Source organism: Gracilinanus agilis, chromosome 1, assembly GCF_016433145.1.
Source record: "Gracilinanus agilis isolate LMUSP501 chromosome 1, AgileGrace, whole genome shotgun sequence".
Taxonomy (NCBI): Eukaryota; Metazoa; Chordata; class Mammalia; order Didelphimorphia; family Didelphidae; genus Gracilinanus; species Gracilinanus agilis.
Genome location: NC_058130.1, coordinates 331,661,999 through 331,684,932, shown reverse-complemented (window position 1 = coordinate 331,684,932; position 22,934 = coordinate 331,661,999). Strand labels below are relative to the sequence as shown.

Below are 22,934 nucleotides of genomic sequence, written 5' to 3'. Positions count from 1 at the left end.
CACTCCAAAATTTTATTAGAAGTGTTATTTTTAAGTTGTTTGGAGGTGAAGATTGGGAGAATTCAACTGGATCCTTGGCTGTACCCTACCATCTTCTGAGAATAGTATTTGTCATGCCTCATTCTTTCAATCAATCTGTATATGACAAGGAATCACTGTTTTTATTTACTATCATAGTTGCCCTCGTCTGGGCACTTTCCCACTCTATCAAAGTCCTTCTTAAATTATGGCACTCAGAACTGAACACAATATTCAAAATAAGTTTGATAAGGCTGGAGTATAGTGGACTATCTTTCAGTGCATTGTCAGGTAGCCTGAACTTTTTGGGATATTTCATTACATTGTTAACATATTGAGCTTTTGGATCACTCAGACCCTCTGATCATTTTCAGCAAATCAAGCTTTAAGGACCTATTCCCTTGAAGCTGTGATGACTCTTTGTAATCACAGACTCTATTTAGTTATTCACTATTCATCTCTTTAATGATCCATTCTAGGATTTCCCCAGGAATCAATTAAATTCATTGGCCTATATGGTGGTTTGCCTATCTTTTCTTGTTCTTTTAAGAAAAAGTTGAACCTAGCCAAACCATTGCTGGATTTGTACCCCAAAGAGATAATAAGAAAAATGACTTGTACAAAAATATTTAGAACTGTGCTCTTTGTGGTGGCAAAAAATTGGAAAATGAGGGGGTGTCCATTGATTGGGGAATGGCTGAATAAATTGTGATATATGTTGGTGATGAAATATTATTGTGTTGAAAAGAATAAGGAAATGGAGGAATTCCATGTGAACTGGAATGACCTTCAGGAATTGATGCAGAGTGAAAGGAGCAGAACCAGGAGAACATTGTACACAGAGACTGATACACTGAGGCACAATCGAATGTAACAGACTTTTCTACTAGCAGCAATGCAATGATCCAGGACAATCCAGAGGAATTTATAAGAAAGAATGCTATCCACATCCAGAGAAAGAACTGTGGGAACAGAAATGCATTAGAAAAATATATGATTGACTACATAGTGCAGTAGGGATGTGATTAGGGTTTTGATGTTAAAAGATCACTCTAAGGGACAACTGGGTAGCTCAGTGGAGTGAGAGTCAGGCCTAGAGACAGGAGGTCCTAGGTTCAAACCCGCCCTCAGCCACTTCCCAGCTGTGTGACCCTGGGCAAGTCACTTGACCCCCATTGCCCACCCTTACCAATCTTCCACCTGTGAGACAATACACCAAAGTACAAGGGTTTAAAAAAAAAAAAGATCACTCTACTGCAAATATGAATAACATAGAAATATGTTTTGAACAATGACACATGTATAATCCAGTGGATTTGCTTGTCAGCTTTGGGAGTGGGAGGAGAGAGTGGGGAAGAGGGGATTAAGAATCATGTAACCATGGAAAAATATTCTAAATAAAAATTAAAAAATTAAAAAAAAAAGTATAAAGTCTATAGCACCAAGGTGGAGGTCTGTGTAGAGTCCATACATGCAGCAGCCACAAGAGGAGAGCAGCAGCAGTAGCAACAGCTTAGGGAGCTCTCAACCCAGAGATGGGCTTTGCTCGACCAATTGCTCAAAAAAGAGATTACAGGAGACTGCTGGTGCCAGATGTAACTGGCACTGATTGGGAATTCTATTGCCTATATGCAGTTCTTGGTCAGAGTTCTAGAGCAGAAAATAGAACTGGTGGTCAGTCACAAGGGAGCAGGAGCCCTGGTTATGGTTCCAAAACAAAGTGGAATGAATGTAACTGCAGGAGACCATGGATATTTCCTTGGTAAAGACCAGAGAGCAGATCAGGAGAGCAGCGACTATACCTCTGCTAGGATCACACCAAACAAATCACTAAAAGTAAGCAGATTCCTAGAACCAGCTCTAAAAACAGCAGCTTGAGAAAGCCTGAAGCATGGAATAGCACCTTCTTACCACCAGGTGAGCAGATCCCGACTTGAACATAAAGTTCAAAGTCAAGAAAAAGGCTGAAAAAATGAGCAAACATTAGAAAATTAATTTGACTATGAAAAGCTACTATAGTGGCAGGGAAAACCAAGAAATAAATACAGAAGAAGACAATAGCATGAAAATAGCTAGGTAAAAGCCTTAAAGAAAAATGCTAATTAGATCCAAGCTGAAGAAGAATTTGTGGAAGAGTTAAAGAGATGAGTGATAGATGAAAATTTGGGAAAAGATATGTGTGATGCAAGAAAGTTATGAGAATTAAGAAGTTGGCAAAAAGAGGTACAAAATACAGAAAAAATACCTTTAAAAATAGAATTTGCTAGTGGTAAAAGAGGCAAAAAATTTCTGAATTCTGAACTGAAGAAAAGAATTCTTTTTAAAGGCAAAATAGACCAAATGCAAAAGGAAGGAGAGAATTTGGAATTAAAAATTTTAATAAAATATTATTATTTAAAAAAGAAAATTAAAAATTGAACTATTTTCCCTTCTCCAATTTTGTTATAATTCCTATTTTCCATGATCTTTCAAATTTCATTGATGATGTCTTAGCAGCCATTTATTTTTAAGACCTGAGAATATAGTTCCTCTCTGGGCCAGGTGATTTGAATTCATCTCTTACTTTCTCCTTACTTGGGTGTCAGTTCTGTTAGTCACTTTTATTCTGCTGTTTCCAGGATAAAGGTTATCCTCCTTTTTAGAGAAAACAGAAACAAGATAAGAATTGAGCTATTCTTTTTTTTCTCTGTTGTTAATTATCATCATCCTATCCACTCCATGTAAAGGTCCTGTTCTTTGGTCCTCCTTTCATTATAACTAATATCCCCTCTCCCCCACAAGTTGTGCCTAACTTCCTTCATCTCAACTCATTTTGAGCTTTATTGTTCCTGATGCTGTTTTTACTGTGCCATACTCATTCATTCTCAGGTCACCTATTTGACCTTGCTTACAATATTCTTTATACTTCTTTTTAGAAAAAAATCTAAGTTGATTGGCAAGTTCCTTGTGAATCAATATCAGTCTTTATAGAAACATTTGATTTCTTTTATCCTTATTGGAATTGTTTCCTTTTGTGTTGCCAGAATTTTGTTCTTGAGACTTTTCCATCCATCCTGGCCTGAGTTTCCTGAAAGCATATTACTCCATGAAACACCTTCAAAGGATGTAAGAACCTAAACAATGGTATTCATTCTATTCTGAATCTGATTCTTACTAATGGGAGCATTCTTCCCCTATGTCATTTCTAGTTAACCCTGGAAGGTCTTGGACCATTTTTTCTCTCTCCATTACAGTTTCTCTTGGTGATCACATCAGTTCCTATGAGCACAGTGATCATCTTTGTGTAGATGATTTTTATATTTAGCCTTAGCCTTTCTCTTGAACTATAGTCACTCATCACCAACTACCTTTTATGTATCTCAAAATGAATATCCCAGAGGGTCACAAATTCAACCTGTCCAAGACAAAATTCATCTTTCCTCTATTCCCCGTTAACTGTCTTTTTTTCCTGAACTTTCTTATTACTGTTGAGGGCTTCATTACCCTCCCAGGTACCCAGACTTGAAACCTCAATGTTATCCTTGACCTCTCAATCTCTGTTCACCCCACATATCCCATCTGTTGCCAAATTTTGTGGTTCTACTTTCTTACCATCTCTTCTACTTATTACTGTCTTTCTACTCACACAGCAATAATCCTAGTTCAGGTCTTCATGATGTCTTGAGTCTATTGTGGGTTTTTTTTTTGTTTGTTTTGTTTTGTTTTTAAACCCTTAACTTCTGTGTATTGGCTCCTTGGTAGAAGAGTGGTAAGGGTGGGCAATGGGGGTCAAGTGACTTGCCCAAGGTCACACAGCTGGGAAGTGTCTGAGGCTGGATTTGAACCTAGGACCTCCCGTCTCTAGGTCTGGCTCTCAATCCACTGAGCTACCCAGCTGCCCCCTCTATTGTGATTTTTACCGTCTCTCTGCACCAAATATCTCCTCACCCCCATCCATCCTTGACTCAGCTGCTAAAGTGATTTTTCTAAAGCACAGGTCTGACTATGTTACTCCCTTCCCAGTTATCTGTAGAATCAAACATCAGTTCCTTCTTGATACTTATTGCTTCTAAAGACCTAGACTCTTCCTACTTTTCCTATTTTATTTTATTTTTATTTTTTTTAGTTATAAAAATCCAATTTCTCTTTTTGTTATTTGTTTTTACAGTTGCCAACTAACTGCCACCTCTAGGGCAGCCAAGGCACCTTGAGTGATAGAGAGGAGTCAACAAGTGCCAAGCAAGTCATGTCATCACCCAATGTCAGTTACAACATCCCTAAAACCCTAGTGCAGATAGCCTGTGACTATGAATCCAAAAGTTATTTGTGATTGTGATTATTGTGAAAAACAAGTTATTTGTTTTTACAATATTATTGTTATATAAATTGTTATGATTCTGCTCAATTTACTCTGTATCATTTCATTAGTCTTTCTAGGTTTCTCTAAAACTACCCCTTTCATCATTTCTTTCTTTCTTTCTTTTTTTTTTAAACATTTACCTCCTGTCTTATAATCAATACTCTGTATTGGTTCCAAGGCAGAAGAGCCATTAGAGTTTGGTAATGGGAGTTAATTAAGTTACTTGCCCAGAATCACACAGCTAGTAAGTGTCTGAGGACAGATTTGAACCCAGGACTTTCTGTCTCTAGGCCTGGCTCTCAATTTATTGAGCCACCTTGCTGTTCCCACTTTCATAATTTATAAATACACATTGTATTTCCATTAAAATCTTACACAATAATTTGTTCAACCATTCTTCAACCAAAAGGCACCCATTTAGTTTTTATTTTAGTGATTGTTCCTCTCAATGATTGCAGGGGACCCCTAGATTTTAGGCAGTGCCAATGAACTTGGCTCACTCCCATTCTTAAGGCTTTTGGGTTCAGAGTCACACACTATCACCACTGGGGTTTGAGGGAAGGTAGTAGTTGACATAGATTGATGATTTAACTTGCTTGGCACTTGTTGCCTCCTCTCTATCCCACAGGTTGCCTTGTCTGCCCTTTAGGTGGCAGTTAGTTGGCAGTTGTTGGGGATAGTTCATAGTTTCTCCACAGTAGATGCCACATGGCCTGCAAATAGAAGAACAACAAAAATAATATCCTGACTCTTTTAATTTCCCCTTTTCTTTTTAAAGTAATGCCTTTGAGACTTTGCATTCTTCTTCCATTTTTGGTTCTCCATATTTAAACACTTTTTAAATCCTCTTGATTCTTCTTACATTTAATCTTTCTTCTACTCATTGTCATCACTGTAACTCAGGCCCTTATTACCTCTTTCCTGACCTATTGCCTCTTGGCCAATAAGACTTCTGGTCTCTTTTCTGTTGCCTATGGAATAGTTTCTAGGTTCCTATGTTCAGCATTTAAGGTTGTCCAAAATCTGGTTCCAAGCCACATTTACAGCCTTATTCCATACTATTCTCACATAACTCTATGCTCCTACAAAACAGGGACTGTTCATATTCTCTGATACCCTTTCCCCCTCTTGCTTCTGCATTTTCCTTAAATCGTTCTCTGTCAGGAAGAGGATTCTCCCTATATTTCTACCTGTTGAAATATTCTTCCTTCAGGGCTTGGCTTAGGTACCATTTTCTCCATGAGGCAGAATTTTGTTAGGGACTTCAAATGCACTATGATAAGCATTTTACATATGATACCTATTTTAGTTGAGTTCTTCGACTTTAGAAAAGTACTCCAGAAAACTCTTGTAAAGCAAAGAGAAGCTGAGTAGTGAGTTTGATGTTAGTGGAAAGAGCATTAGATTCTTCAGAGTTGGAAGTTTGCATTCTGTCTCATCTGTTTTTTGATAAGTTCACTTTATTTCTGAGTTTCAATTGCCTTATTTTAAAAATGGAAATAATAGCTGTTATGTCTACCTTAATGATATCAGACAAAAGAATGAATATGGAAATGCTTTGAAAATTAAAATGCTATGTAAATATTATTCAATGGCTACAGAAAGCACCCCAAAACTAGCCACTGGGGAAGGATAGAGAGAAAAACTATGTAAGAAGGTATAAACCGATTAGCACCAACTGATGATTGCTTTTGGAAAAACAATGCTTTCAAAATAGCATTATCTTGTCTGTGATGTTATTATAAAAGTAATAATACATTGGGACCAAAGATAGGTCATGTCATAATATTGATCAAATGATAAAATAACAATTTATGGAGAAGATAGGTTAAAATAAAGAAAAGAAAATAAATTGGCAAAAAAGTAAAAATAAGTGAGACCTAAAAAAATACTCATTTTTTTTGGCAGAATTTCCAATATAGATTAGGCAATAATGTTAGAATGGAAAGAACATAGGCTCCAGAGTCTAGGCCTGGGTTCATATCTCAGCTCTGAACTTACTATTTATATAAACTTGAGCAAGTTACTTAGCTTTCCTGGTCCTCAAGCTTCCATCTCTGTAAATTAGGGATGGTGGACTAGATGATCTCAAGTTCTTCGATCCTATGTTGTAAGAAAGGCTAACGCATTTAAAATCAGCATGATTGAATGATTTTTTTTTGTCTAAACTCTACCTTCGAAGTGGCTCTAACAAATATTTCTAAATAATTAAAACAAACCTTTCATGAGATATTCTTTGAAAGCTAAATATTGGCCTAATTCTTAGTTCATTTGCATTGGTTGCTGCACAACTGTCCTGAGTGTTCTTTTGTGTTTTAGAAAAATAAACCAAAAAGCCATAAGGAAAACATATCTTTTAGGTCAGAACTGTATTGCTTTTGGCTAAAGGCCATTGTAGAGAATTCATTCTGTAACTTTTTAACAGCTATTCCAAGTCCATATGTTTGTTAGCAGGAAAAAATTGTGAAGTAGGCTGTGTTTTCCATCTGTCCCATTTTTTTTTTTTTTACTGCTCCATTTCAGTACCCTTAGGTGCTCATAAAATGTTATGGTTGCCTAGGCCCCCCACCACAGCACCACACTCATGTACCCAGTAGCCCTGTGTTCTAAACTCTTTCCTATTTACTTCTTCACCTGCCAGCATTAAGTAATCCAGTATCCCGTTCCTGAGTTCCTTGCAAGACTTGTAATCTTGTGGAACTAATTTAAACTAAATTGCTAATAGCTTAATAGTAAGTAGTATTTTGCGTGGAAATAACTGTATTTGGGATCAGAAGGAGTGTTAGTCTTGGCTTTAACACTAGGCATGTGACTTTGGGTGAGTTATTTCATCTCTCCTTTTCCCTTCCCTAACCTGAGGATACCTAATAGTGATGTGAGGGAAATGTTTTGTAAACCAGAAAGCACTATATAAATGTGAGCTATTATTTTTTCCAGGCATCGTTTACCCAGAGGTCTCTCACTAATAAATGGTAGAGCCAAGGTGATACCTTTCTTCAAAGCCTTTTCTTTCTAAGAGGGATTGATTTGACTTATTCTGCTTGCTCCCCAATGGCAAGAACTAGGAGTGGGTAGAAGTTAAAAAAGGTCAGATTTAGGCTTGATATAAGGAAAAAGTTTTCTAAGAATCAGAGCTATCTGAAAACTGAATCAGCGGCCTCAGAGAACAATGGGTCCCTCTCTACCCCACTCCCTGCAATGTCATTAAGCAAAGGCAAGATGATAACTTGTTAGGGATGTATAGAGGATTTGGCTTTGGTTTCTGTGGAGACTGGACAGCAGATCCCAAAGAATGGCACTATGGCAACAAGGGTCTGAGATTGTAATGGCTTTGGGGTGACGTGCTCTCTTGCTGGCAAGGGCTGATGGAGAACTGTGAGGTGAAGTAAATAACTGAAATTCACCTGTTTGAGCCTCTCCTTGTAAAGATGATGATTGGTAGCTATGCGAAGAATGGTTAGAAAGGAGTGAGAGCTTAGGTAGCAGGAAATTGAGGACTCACATTAGGCTGGCGATAGTGGGAACAGAGAGATGGGAGAGCTATTGTAGACCTGGAACTCACCTTGGTAATTGATAAGTTTACTGGTATAATGATAATGACAGTCCCACTTATAAATAGGATATTCTTATATCTTATAAATACTTATAAATAGGATATACCTTTTCCTTGGTTCTTTTGCTTGCTCTACTCACATCCCTGTGTTCAGTAAGGTTGCTATGTCCTATTTCCAGCCAACAGCTGCATCTGAAGAGGGGAAGTGGCTTTTCAGATTCTAGGTCTTGTAATTAAAAATAAAATACACTTATCCTATAGTAAATATCACCTAACAAAGTAAAGATTTGGCACCACAGGCTTTTCTGATAGCTGCCACTTCTTATGGGAAAGACTGGTATAGGTGGTTAGAAATAATCTTAGTTACTTTTAAAAAATGCATAATATACTCTAGCTGCTTAGGCTCACTGTAGCTGCCAGTAAGTGGTTTAAGTTTTTTTCTCTCTGCCTCTCCCAGTCAGAAAAGGGCATGGTCGAAAACCTCATAGTCCTGTCTCCACCTACTGGGCCATTTTGGGCAAGACTTTCTCCTTTAGTCCCTTGCCTTCATTTCTTCTTCCATTCCTCTTTCCAAAATCTAGGGGCAGCCCAGGAGTATAGCACATAGAGCACACTGAATTTAAAGATTAGAAGACTCAAATTCAAATCTAGCTTCATAGGAGCTGGACCTGGGCAAGTCATTTAACTTTTCAGCATTAGTTTTTTCATCTGTAAAATAGGCAAATAACACTCATCTCACAGAATTACTATAGGGCTCAAATAAGATGATATAGGAGTGCTTTGCAAAGCTTAAAGTGATATACAAAAACTACCTACTACTATTATTAGTAGTAGGAGGGAGAGGGGATGGGGAGAAGATTGGATAAATACTTAGCCTTGGGGAGGTCTTCTTGGCTGAGATTCAGACAGGGAGGTTACCACCAATAGTAACAATTCAAGCTGAGGGAAAAAGAAAAAAGTTCCAGGCCCCATTCTGATTCTGACTTTGGGATTTTACTATGAAAATGGAGGACAAATAGCTCATAAAATGTGCTCCCAGGTGGTTTACTTGACCATCAAACTGGGTAAGAAAATCCTAGCTTTTAGAAAATAATCTCAGAACTGTTTCTTCTCCCCCATATTTAGCAGATTCTGGGGACATTTACAGTCATTCAAAACCATGGAGAAAGATACTTATGTAAAAAAGTGAAAATCAATTGAAAAAACAAAACAAAACAGGAACAGCGACTGTAAAAGGTCTATGTAATAGGTATAGGAAGCCCTACAGGGAAAAGAGCCTGTCTGTATACCTAGGGGACAGAAGAGAGAAGACAATCTCAGCCTCTTGCATGTGCAGCTTGTGGGGAGGTGGGGGAAGTACATTATTCCTGGGTCATACTTTGATCCAAGTGATGCTCATACTAGTGACTGGTCTGCCTACAGAGCACATCTGGTTTTCCTTGAATAGTATCTTCTTTCTAAACTTTGACCGTCTTTTAGTGCCCCATAATTTTGTGGAGCTGCCAGATCTTTTTTTCTTTTGACCAACTCCATTTAGCCATGCTAATAATCCCCTTCCCCAGGAAGATAACTTTTTTAGACCCTGTAAGCTTTTGAGATGGGCTATACTACACTGTGGAAATCACAATCTTATAATGAACTGATATATTCAGAAAGTTTGGATACTTGTTTTTCTTTATCTTTTTTAGCCTCATTTCCCCATTCTAGGTAATTTTAATTTTTTGTGACTTTTAGATTCATAAAAAGAAATGTCACTGACCAAAAGTAATGAAAACTAAGCTCTACCTACACTAGAAAAGAAATCATACAACATGTTATTTTGGAGCAATGATTCCCAAAGTGGGCACCACCGCCCATGGTGGGTGCTGCAGCAATCCAGGGGAGCGGTGATGGCCACACTTTTTTTGTATTACATTCTATTCTGAGTTCAAGAAATAGTTTCATAATTTCCAGGGGGCTAAGTAATATTTTTTCTGGAAAGGGGGCAGTAGGCCAAAAAAGTTTGGGAACCACTGTTTTGGAGGATAGTCGATGGAAATTGTTTTAAATGAAAAAGAGTAATTGAATGATGCTTATTCAAGGTAAGAGTTCACTAGACTTGCTTTTCCAAAGAGTTGTAATATCAGTAGTTTTAAGTCTTTTCTGCTCTTTGGAAAGCGTTCAGCCTTTAGCTGTATCTGAAAGTTTTTTGGTGAGAAGTTTAAAAAAATTAAAATAGCTTTTTAGTAAATATGAACTGAAGTAAGAGACTATTCAGTATCTAATTTTTTGCTATGAAATATTTGTTTTGATATGAAATGAAAGACTCCTAACTGATGAAAATGTGTGGTTTGGAATTAGGTTTTGTATATAGAATTTAAGGCAGAAATGCTGCAAGGGCTAGTCTTTTGCCCAAGGTCACATAGCTAGGAAATGCCTGGGGCCATATTTGAACACAGGTCTTCATAAGTCCAGGCCTGGTGCTCTGTCCACTGTGCTACCTAGTTGCCCCTATATATAGAATTAAGACTGCTTTGGTTCTTAATAGTCCCTTGGACTTGTATATCTGTTTAAAAATATCAAGTGTTTATTGTCTATAAGATTATCTTTAAGGATTATCTTTGACATTGAGCTTTACTCGTAGGCATGCACAGAGCATGGGTTGAATATGCTGGCAAACCCTGGGGTGAGAATTACTGTAGGTATTATATGTTTGTATATTTGTATTGTATCTTCACTGTAATTATCATTATAGAGAGACAGGATGATGCAGTGGAAAGAAGATGGATTAGACCTGGAGACAAGAAGCCAGACTTAAAATGTTGCCTCTGATAGTCACTGGCTTGCTCCTTCACTTATAGCCAGCTCCTTTCCCTATTTGAGCCTCAGTTTCCTAATCTGTGAATTCTTTGAGAGCAGAGACTGTTTTGTCTTTGCATCCCTATCACCTAGCATAGTGTCTGTTACAGTGTAAATACTTAGTAAGTGTTTGTTGATTAAATGGGAATAATATTTGTATCCTTTAGCTTCACAGGGTTGTTGTGAGGAAAGTGATTTGAGAACATGAAAATACTATAACAATTCACATTTTGATAGTGTTTCAGGGTCTTTGTAAAAAACAAAACAAAACAGTAGTAATTATAGAGCACCAAGCCTGGAGTTGGGAGGACCTGGGTTGAATTCTGGCCTTAGACCCTTCCTAGTGCTATGACCTTGGACAAGTCACTTCACTTTAATTGCTTTTAAAACAATTTAAACTGCTAAAGCTTAAAGCTACACTAAGACTTTTGGGACACTATTAATCAGTGGATCATTGAACATTTATGAAATGCTCATGTACCAGGTACTGTGCTAAAGACTGGAGATAAAATGACAAAAAGTGACATGACCCCTCAAGTGGTTAAAGTCTAATGGGGGAGCAACTTAACATACACACACACACACATTGAATACAAGGAAATGTAGGGAGTATTTACTTTGTATTAATTGATGGGGTGGTTCAGGAAAGACTTACTATAGAAGCTGACACTTCAACTAAGGAGATCAGGGTTTCCAAGAGGTAGAAGTGAGCAGGAAGGGAATACTAGGCATGGGGCCAGTCGTTAGGCCCAGAGTGTCATGTATAAAAGTATTACCATCCCTATTTTATAGATGGAAACTGGACCCCGGAGAGACTAAATGACTTGCCCACAATCATATATCTGATAATTGTGGATTCCAACATAAATGTGCTGACTCAGGGCTCTTTGCAGAGTACCATGCCATCTAATGAATGAAAGTTCCAATATCCCAATTTGTATTTCTAAAAGCTTAGAACCTTGAGAGGACCTGTATTAAAACTGTTGAAAGGTTTAATCATGTTTGTTAATTGTGCTAGATTTTAATTTTTAATGAGCTAAAAATACACCTGAGCAAGAAACCATCATTAATTATATAACACATCTGTATGATCTAAATGTAGATATACAGGTCCTTTTTAATACAGTTCTTGTTTTATAGTCAAGTTGTGTAGTATTTGAGTTGTTGGATGTCATATCCTTTAGTGAAGCCAAGACTTTAAATTGCTCGAAAATATGTAACCAAAATTAATCACTTTGTTTTATGTTTTATCTTTCTAGTACCATTATTATGTTAACTGGATAATGAATAAATTTGTAATTTGTAATTGCTATTGAATAAATTTGTAATTTTCAGTACTTATTTTGACTAGTATGGTTAACTCCCAGTTAATTGAAATGTTTGGGGTTTGAAATATTCTGACTGATTTTAACATTAACTAAAGTTTTGTTTGAATCATTAAATTTTTTTCTAAATATATTTGTATACTTCCCTGCCTTGATAACAGCAATATGCTGAATGCAATTTAATCTGCACTTGATGAGTTAGGATCTCATTATTCTGAACATGAGTTTTTCTTAAACAGGACTACGTGGCATAGTGCTAATGATGGTGAATTCAATTCAAAAACATTTATTAAATTTTATTTTTAGTTTAAAGTTAAGCATATGCCTGCTGTGCTCAAGTCACTGGGCTTGGCTCTGTGTATATGAAGATGAAAATTGCAGTTTCTGTCCTCAAAAAGTTTATGATCTGATTAGTGTACTGCATGGACACAGAAGCATGATGCAAAGAACCTTCTTGAAAGGTAAATTTTAACCAGTGCCAGTCAGAATGCTATGAACAATGAATTTGGAGTGAGAGGAGATGGGTTCAAATCTCAGAAATGCTACTTATTATGTTATCTTGTGCAAATCACTTAACCTCATTTATTTTCTTTATTTGTAAAAACAAAGGCATTGGCTTGGATGATCTTTCAGGTAATTTACAACTCTAAATACTGTAAATTTAAATAGTTAATTGTAGGGTTGGCATCAAGAAAGGAGGCTAATGTAGCTGGCACTTTGAATTGGGCCATGAAGGAAGGGAAGGCTTTCATAGGTAAGGGAGGTATATTTTCAAGGATAGATGTAAATGAATCTTGGTAAGGAGACAAGAAATATCAGAGAAGGCTTATAATCCAGTTTGGCTTGGTTAAAGGAAGGTATCCAAAGTGGAATAGTATGAAACAAGACTGGAAATATAAGTAGGAGCCAACTCTTGGAACCCTTCAATGCCAGATCCAGGAGTTGGTATTTTATCCTGTAGATAATGGGAAGCATTGAAGGTTTTTGATGGGGGAAGTGATGTAGTCATATCTGTGTACTAAATGAATCATTCTGTCAGGAGAATGGAGATTTTGGAGAGTGGGGAGACAGGAAGCAATGAGATCAATTAGAAAGCTATCAGTCCAGATTAGAGTTAAGTATGGTCTCCCCCTTATTAACTCTAACCTAAATAAGTAGAAATAAGGGGATGGATACATAAATACAAATGCTTGTATAAGTAGAAACAAGAGAATGGATGGGAAATATTTTATAATGGCAAATAATTGCATGGGGGAATAAAAGAAATAGCAAAGCAAATGAAATTTGGTTTAATCAGTAATGCCCCTGAGGTCTTCTACAATACTTCAAAAGATTTTTTATTTCATCAGTATGGATACTTTCTTCACTATTGCAAATTGCAATTTCTGTATACTTTAGACAATTAATTACCTGTTGTGGCATCTGTGAATGCAAGCATGGGGTGTATGAGGTGTTCAGGGAAGACCAGCACTTGTGGTGTGAAGACTTGTGAAGCTCCTTTCAGGGCTGTCAACCAACTCTCTTCTGTGGCTCCAAGAAACCTGTAGCAATGTACACCAGCCATTCTCTTGAAAGACCTTTTCAGCAGGAGGTTGAAGGTAACCATTAGACCTCAAACCTGTCAGTGAGTTGGGGGGGTGTCTTCACCCAAGAACGTGAAGACTTCCTCCAGCAGAAAGGGCAGATGAGGCAGTTTTTTTTTCCCCACAGCCAGGAAAGTGGCTGAAGTAGGCACTTGAAGATTGATCAAACATTAAAGATGCCAAGGCCATCCACTGTATCCTGGGTGTCACCAGTTCTTCTGACTTTTGTCTTGCCACTGGACTTCAGTGACTCTGGAAGAGAGAGTGAAGTTAACCCACTAGGAGCACTTAAATTCATGTTGCCAGCCAAGACATTGCCCTGTGATGTCACTGGTCCCCTTTGAAAATGAAGAATGAATAAACACGTGGGCAAAAATATAGACATTGTTAATGAGTATATGTGTGTATATACAGGCATGTACTGGTATGTTAAATATGTGCACATGTATGCATACATGCATATATGATATCTTTTATTATCTCTCTGTAAAACACACACACACACACACACACACACACACACACTCACACACACAAAATGACCAACCTCTTTTGGTGATCCACCTTTGCTAGGCAGGTTCTTTGGCAATGGTGTTGTTGGACTGGAATATAAAGCCTTTCCTCCTTGGCAACATTACATTTGAGTTCTCAAACTTACCCTTAGAGTAGTAAGGTATCATCTAAGACACACTCCAGGTTCACATTTCAGTTGGATCTGATCTTTTGATGGTTTTACCATAGAGACATTCATCCAGTTTACTCATCTTTTATAGCAGGGAGGTCAAATTCCTCTGATTTAACACATGCTTGACGATTGTATGACCCCTTTACTTTCTGATTTCAAATCGTCAGTTTTTTTGTGGTTCCCCTGCTGCAAACTATAGACAATTGGATGAATTGCCCTAGGCTCCAGTTATCTGTAACTTCCCCAATACTTTTTTTTTTTAAACTACAGATGTCAGCTTTGAGTAATTGATAGAATCTTGCTAATGGACTAGACGCTAGGAGTAGTCACAATCAGCAACAGTCTCCAACATACTCAGAATACCCTTCTTGAGTGTTCTAATTATTTCTTTCTACCAGTTTTCTGCCTATTAAGCAAAAAGTGCCTGCTTTTCTGTTATTTTGTTTGGTTTTTGATTTGTGTACTGCTCTCAGAATTTGGTTTTTGAAAACCTAGAAAGAGAAGTTATGAGCTCCGTGAACCAAGAGAGCTTCAAACAAGTCATAGTTGACTAATCCCCTTTTCCCTCTCATTGTTCATGGATCCCTAGAAATATAGTTTGAGGAATCCAGTTTAAGGATACTTGGATTTGGATGATTAGATCATTTGTCAGGGAGATAATAAAGTTCATGTTGCTAATTGTGGAACGAGATACTTCTTAGGGCCTTTCCAACTTTTTGCTTCTATGATTTTGGAATCAGTGACTCTAAGATATATACTCTGATAATTGAATTAAAAAAATCCATGTGGTCATTTTCTTATCTTGTTATTTACTTCTTTCTAATTAAAGCAGGATAAAAAAGTTTCAGTTAATCAAAGGTTCTAGTTAGTTATGTTCTGTTTAATTGGATTTAACTTTTTAAAAAAATCTATTCTCTGCTTAATCAGATCTTTCATTTATACAAACCATTTTGCTCCTCTTTTCTCAGAAATGTATGAACTTACTTAGTAGAAACTCTTCAGGTCTTCTCCTTGTGGAGGAAGGGTTCCAAAATATCTTTCAACTTCTCAGATTTTAGATTGGTCTTGGTGGTTTTTTGGGTCTCCTGTATTTAAGTGTTAAGACTTTAAAATAATGGAAAGGGGAGACAGAATTAATATGTATTGGGTATCACAAGTTCTATTCTTAGCTTTGCATATAATCATGGCATGCCTTTGGTGTCACCTGACATCTTGAAGCTTCCATTTTCTTATTTGTAAAATGAGTGTTGGACGAGGTCCTTCCAGTTATACAAATTGATATTTCTATGTAATAAATTGCTACATATTTTACACTTCAGCTAATTGCAGGTTATTTTTATTTATCTAATTTTCAAATAGGTAGTCTCTGTGTTTAATAAGAATTTCAAGCTTGCAGGTTTTGTAAAGTTGACAAGTGAATATAATCTAAAGGCTAAGTAATTTTCTTTTTTTTAAATTTAGGATATTTTTCTGTGGTTACATGATTCATGATTGTCTCCATCTTACCTCTCCCTCCCAAAGATGACAAGCAGTTCCATTGGGTTGTTCAAAACTTATTTCCATGTTATTCATATTTGCAGTAAAGTGATCTTTTAACATAAAACCCTAATCATGTCCCTATTGAACCACATGATTGATCATATATTTTCATCTGTATTTCTGTCCCCAGAGTTCTTTCTCTGGATGTGGATAGCGTTCTTCCTCATGAATTCCTTTGGATTTTCCTGGGTCATTGCAGTGCTGCTAGTAGAAAAGTCCAATACATTCGCTTGTGCCATAATGTATCAGTCTCTGTGTACAATGTTCTCCTGGTTCTGCTCCTTTGGCTCTGCATCAGTTCCTTTCCAGTTCACATGGAATTCCTTCAGTTCATTATTCCTTTCAGCACAAAAAGCAAAACACTGGTGAGGAGGAACAGAAAGAAAGGCTAAATAATTTCCAAGCTATACTTTAACACACTATCTTTAGGACACCCCTCCCCACCCCCCAGTTTTCTTTCTCTTTTCTCCTTCTTATGTGCCTCTCCTATCTCTCTTCTCTACTTCCCAAACCACTATTATGATTTCCATTCAAAATGTGAAATCTCCATAGACAGTAAGTGGTAATGGGATGTACCCTGGAATTCATTGTAAGGAAGACACCTAGGTTCACATCCTAGCTCTGATATTGTGTGATCCTTGTAAATCACTTCAACACTCTTTTCCTCAGTTTCCTCATCTGCACAATATATATAATGTTTATACTTCATAAGATAGAAATGGATAAAAAAAAAAGCTTTAAGTGTGATTTAGAAATATAAGCTGTTATGCCTATTTTTCTCATTTAAAATAGAGAAAAAAATTAGTATTCACTTATTACTATATGCTCAGCAGAAATGGTTTTAGTCTTTCTTTCCCTCTTTTACCTAAATTCTCCCATACAATTGCCACTAATCACTTTTTTCTCTGAAACTCCTGGAGTGGAAGGGCAGAATAGAATGGAGGTGGAAGGACAGGTAGGAAGTGCTACAGAAACTGAAAAGCATTATCTGCCCAGGAGAACTGAAATAAGACAAAACTCTTAAGAGAACAGTACTGTAGTGTTGTTTTATATATGCTGCCCATCTCAAGTTCAACTGCTATATAAACTGTATCATTATAATATAAAGGAGAAGTGTTATGCTTCATGCTACTTTTATATTATACCTCAGTTAAAAAAATGATGAATTTAAATCTAGGTTTCTGATTTTTACCTTATTTTCTTATAATGAAAATGTAATAATCTTTTTAAACTTGTTGAATCAAATTTTGGCTGAACAATTAACATTGTTTTAGTGTTCCTTCTATTTTTAATGCTAACTCTGAGGGTTTTTTCTCCCACAGATGGCGGAAAATGAGTTCTTAGAAGAAAAAACATTCAAACAGCATTGTGCAGAATTTATTAAACATTCAGAGGAAATATGTGATGGATGGGAATGGAGAAATTCAAAGGTGGGAACAGTAATTTTGTTATTTCATAAAGACATTGTGTTGCATTATTTCAGTAAAATATCATTAATTAAATCTAGTGAAGAGAAAGCTGGTTTGAATTAGCTGAAAATTAGAATTATGGAATATATTTTTAAGTTTTAGTTTTATTATTTTCAATATCATACAGCTCTTTGCATTAGGCTAATGAATGGCTTGCTTAGTAAAATCCTTAGCTTATCTTAAAGGAATTCTTTGAATGTAAAGGGACAAATGATACTGTAAGTTGTCAAAATAGTTGGTTTAAACTCTTACTTAGTAATCAAGATCATCAAAAAAGACATTTTAGCTAATGTCACAGTATGTGAATTTATTAGGTTTTCTGATACATTTGCTTTCATTCTTACATCTTCTTAGAATTACTACTGAATGGATACTTGCAGATATTTTCAAGATTGTTCAGTGTACATACATATTTATATCCATGCACACACACACATATATTCTCTCTTTCAACAACTATAAGACTTATTTTTTGAATGCATCTATTCATTTATACTAAATATGTGTGAATTTACTTCAATATCACAATGGATCTAAGAGCTTATCAATGTAGATTTTCCCTTCACTGGGATGAGTTGTACCCCATTAATTAATCAATGAGAATTTATGATGTCCCAGGCACTATGCTGGGCTCTAGCAATTTAACAACAAAAGTGCAAAGAATTCCTGCTCCCAAGGAGTGCATAGTCAATCTGTCAGGGGAACCAGCATGAACACAAAGAAGAATAAATACAAAAGACATGAAGACATTACCTATGAGGTCATTTAGGAAGGAGGAGGTACAAGTACCTGGGAAGATCAGGAAAGGTCTCATGCAGGGGGTGGTGTTGAGCTGAGCTTTGAACAAAACTACATCTTCTCCAAATTGGGAGTGTGTGCCTAACAGAGAGGCATCCCATGCAAAAGCAAGGAGAGGAGATATGATATCTGGTGTGAGAAGCAATAAGAGGGCAGTTTGGCTGTAATTTAGTGTATATGAAGTAAAGTAATATGGAATAAGCCTGGAAAGGTATGTTGGAATCAGGTTGTGAAGAGTTTTGAATGACAACATGGGATTTTGTATTTGATTCAGGATGAAGACAGTAACCCCTTGAGCATGGTAGGAAGAAAGGATGAAAGAAAGGGAAGGAAATAGGCATTTCTGAAGTGTCTATCACATGCCCAGGCACTCATTTGATCCTCGAAGTAGGTGCTTTTATCATCTCTATTTATAGTTGAGGAAACTTGAGGCAGATAGAATTTGAGTCCATATTTGAACATAGTCACCTTTATGATTTAGAAGTATTACTTTGGTCAAAGCTATGCGGATGATGTATATTGTGGAGTGGAAGAAGATTTGAGCCAAGATCAATTAGAGGTATTATAATGGTTTGAGAAAGAGGTCATGGTGACCTGAACCAGTGTCATGGCTACAAATGGAGAAGGGAATATGTGAGAAATGTTGTAGAGGGAGAAACAGTATGGATTGGAAACTGGTTGGATATGTGGAGTGAGCAAAAGTGAAAAATTAAGAATGAGCACCTTGGTGACTTGATGTTGATGGCTTCAACAGCCATAGAGAAGTTATGAATAATAATAATAGATTTTGGTGAAAATTGAATGAATTCTGTTTGAACATGTTAGATTTGAGATGTGCATGGGACATGTAGTAGGAATGTCTAATAGATAAATTGGAACAGAGGAGAGAGATGAAGGTAAAAGATATAGATCTGAGATTTAGGTAGATCACTGAAACTTTGGGAACTCCTGAGATCACCCAGAAGGGATAAAAAGAGAAAATGACCCAGAACAGAACCCTTGGATACCTAAACTTATGCCTAGGGGGCAGGGCATGGATAATGATTCCTCAAAGGCCCCTGAGAAGGATCTGTCAAACATATAGGAAGAGAGCCAGAAGAGGAGAGTCTTCTGAAGGAGAGGGTGCAGTAAAGGTGTAAAATGCTGCAAGGATGTCAAGAAAGATTTGGGTGGAGAAAAGGACATTGGCTTTGTCAAGCTTTCCTACATAGTGGCCTCTCTGAAAAATGCTTATTGAATTTAATTGAATCCTGGGTCATTGCTAGGCTGAAGACCTTACAGGGTAGTTCTTAGTATGTTTCAGGGGTTTGGGTGTACTGGAAGATTGTCCCTGATCCTATATCCTAACTCTAGGCTTTGAATTTTGACGGTGATAGCCATAGGATTCTTGGGAGTTCTCCAAATATGAGTTGCCTTGAGTCTGACCAGTTACTTTGAGAATTTAATAGCCTTAGGGTATAGTTGGAATCAGACTTTCCAGGCGACTTTCTTTGGAAAAACTTGTTGCTATTAGAAGCCTTATTTTCCACAAAGCAACAAATTTCCAGAAATGGAGCATTGCATCCTAGCCTTTTTAAATGCAGTACAGAGTTTTTAATACATGCTTACCTTTAGGGCATTTTGACCATATGGAATTATTGAGAAGGAGAAATGTCAAAATTATTTCCATCTGATGTAAGAAAATGGCTATAGAAAGGCATTTTGAAAAAATCCTAAAATGGAGAAATCTTTAGAGAGTATCAGATTTCAAGCACCCATAAATGTAGCTGATTCTTCCTTGACAAAAATATCTTTTGTACCTTAGAAAAATCCTAGAACTTCCACACCATTTAGTTAATGTAATCCAGCTTTTTTAGTTACAATAAAGTGTCACTAATTCAGATAAATTTATAGTAACTTAAATTATTGAAAAAGCATGAAATCTAGAATAATTAGAGAAATAGCTTCATTATATTATTTTTAGAATGTGCAGGCATTTGAATTTGACTAAAAAGGGGTTAGCAAAAAAATACCTTGGGGATAACTTAATTTGTTATAATTTATGTAATACCTAAAAGTTAACAGTGTTTTTTACAAACATCTCATTTGATCCTCACAGCCCTTGTAAGTTACAATTCTCATGATTGCTTTGTAGCTGAGGAAAATGAAACTTAAGAGAGATATAATGATTTATTCCCAGTTAGCCAGGGCTCTTCTTACTACACCAAACTGCTCTGCTTTAATAAATGAAGATGAATGAAAAGGTAGTAAGCATGATGTGCCAGAAATTGTACTAAATATAAGGGATATCAGAACAAGCAAACAAGATAATCCCTGCTCTCAAGGAGTTTACATTATGGGAATTGAGAGAGGGAAGGCTGAACACACATAAGGCAGTAGTGGCCAGGGAGAAATGTTTTGAACAGGAAATTCACAGTGATGCTGACTCATGACAATTGATTGCCATGTTCTTTCCAGATATAATTTAATTATTGTTCTCAGAGCTAAAGTTGGAAGGTGATGGAGACAAGGCAGGGAAGGGTACCATGCTGAGTATATCATGAAGATACCCAGAGACCAGCATGGTGGGTCTTTGTCATGGTGACATCTAGAAATGCTCATTAATCAGATGAGAATGCTTTATGATTATTTTATCAATTTTATCTAAATTGGGCCACTAGAAATGCTTAGAAAAGGTTGTTCTTTTAAGGATACTGGGTTTGCCCTATTTTGTTTGGTTTTCATTTTGTATTTGTTTTTCAAATTCTTTTTCTTGTTAACCAATCCACGAACATTCATTAAGCCAAACCCTGTGCCAGATGCCCTAGGGATACAAAGACAAAAAAAAAATCCTTAATTACAGGAAGTCTATGCTCTAAAAAAGAAAAACATAGATGTAAGTACAAGATCCTTAGGGAGAGAGTTCATTTGAAGTTAAGGGGATCAGGGAGGGCTTCATGTAGAAGGGAGTACTCAAGCAGAATCTTTTATAGCTTGGGTATGTTTGAAGGCAGAAGGGAAGGAACTGGTTAGATAGGGAAGAGAATGCCTTTCTTAATTCAACTCAAGAATATTTTCTAAATAATATATATAAGGTATAACTATTGGTTTTAGGTCCCAAAGAAAAAAATGAAATAGTCTCTGCATCCTTACTATTTGAGGGTTGGGTGGGGAGAAATAGAATACATTCACATAGGAGTCAGTCATTCCCCAATTGAAGAGTATCCCCTAATTTTCCAATTTTTTGTTACCACAAAGAGAGTGGCTATAAATATTTTTGTACATGTATTTTTCCTTATTATCTCTTTGGGGGTGGGGGGTAAAAATCTAGCAGTGGTATAACTGGATCAAAGGGTAAGCAGTCTTTTAAAGCCCTATGGGCATAATTTCAAATTGCCTTCCAGAATGATTGAATCAATTCACAACTCCAACCAGTAATGTATTAGTATTCCAATTTTGACACATCCCATCCAACATTTATTACTTTCCTTTGCTATCATATTAACCAATCTACTAGGTGTGAGATGGTACCTAAGAGTAGTTTTGATTTGCATTTCTCTAATTATGAGAGATTTAGAACACTTTTTCATGTGTTTATTGATAGTTTTGATTTCTTTATCTGGAAATTGTCTATTCATGACTCTTGCCCATTTATCAGCTGGGGAATGACTTTTTTTTGTACAACTGATTTAGCTCCTTATAAATTTGAGAAATTAGACCTTTGTTAGAGGTTTTTGTTATAAAGATTTTTTTCCCAATTTGTTGCTTCCCTTCTAATTTTGGTTGCATTGGTTTTGTTTGTACAACCCCTTTTTAATTTAATGTAATCAAAATTATTCATTTTGCATTTTGTAATATTCTCTGTCTCTTGCTTAGTCTTAAATTCTTTCCTTTCCCATAGATCTGACAGGTATACTATTCTATGTTCACCTAATTTTATAGTTTTCTTCTTTATATTTAAATCATTTACCCATTCTGAATTTATCTTGGTATAGGATGTGAGATGTTGATTTAGACCTAATCTCTTCCATACTGTTTTCCAATTTTCCCAGCATTTATTAAGTATAATTTTCAAATATAAAAAATATGTTATAGAATGTATAATAAATTATACATATATTTTAATATATACATAGAGAAGATTTGGTAATTATGAGTTGGCTATACTTCATTTCAAATGAAGCCTTGCCTAAGAGACATGGTTTAAAATATTTCAGAGAAATATATAATTGGAAAAAGGATAGGTTGGCATGTGACAGCAAAGGATGACTGATAGACTAATATATAGACAGTGTCAGAGGAACCAGAGGAAGGTCCTCAGAACTTTGATTGGAACCCTTGTGGAGGCTTTATGAAAGAACAGGGATGAGTTAAATATGTTGTAAGGGCATGAATGGGTGGTGGTTAAAATTATGGTTGGTAGGACCAGGATCATAGGGTCATAGATTTAGAGGTCATATCATCTATACCTTTTATTTTACAAATAGAAACTGAGGCCTAGAGAGTTTAAATAACTTATTCAAAGTCACACAGGTAGTGAAAAGTAGCTGAGTCAGGATTTGAATTCAGATACTCCAACTCCAAATTCAACACCTTTGCTACTATGCTATACTATCTCCATTGCAATCAGAGTTTTGTCTTATTGACATAAAAAATATTATAATTTTCTTTGAGTTTCTTACTTTAAGAAAACCAACCTGCTTTTTGACATAAGGATTTACAGAAAAGATAAGTTGAGGGTTATCATACACTTTACAAAGGAATTATGTATAGGAAATTACAATACTTAAATGAATTATTTTTAATAG

The 22,934-nt window shown here is 36.2% G+C and overlaps 1 protein-coding gene across 1 annotated transcript in view; it reads left to right on the top strand.

Moving 5' to 3' along the window:
* The window catches only part of ATG10 (autophagy related 10), a 339,677-nt gene that overhangs the window by 4,931 nt on the left and 311,812 nt on the right, over window positions 1–22,934 (top strand). Inside the window, exon 2 of the mRNA XM_044662921.1 lies at window positions 17,203–17,310. Within this exon, the coding sequence (XP_044518856.1) occupies window positions 17,203–17,310 (108 nt within the window). The remainder of the gene's footprint in view (window positions 1–17,202; window positions 17,311–22,934) is intronic.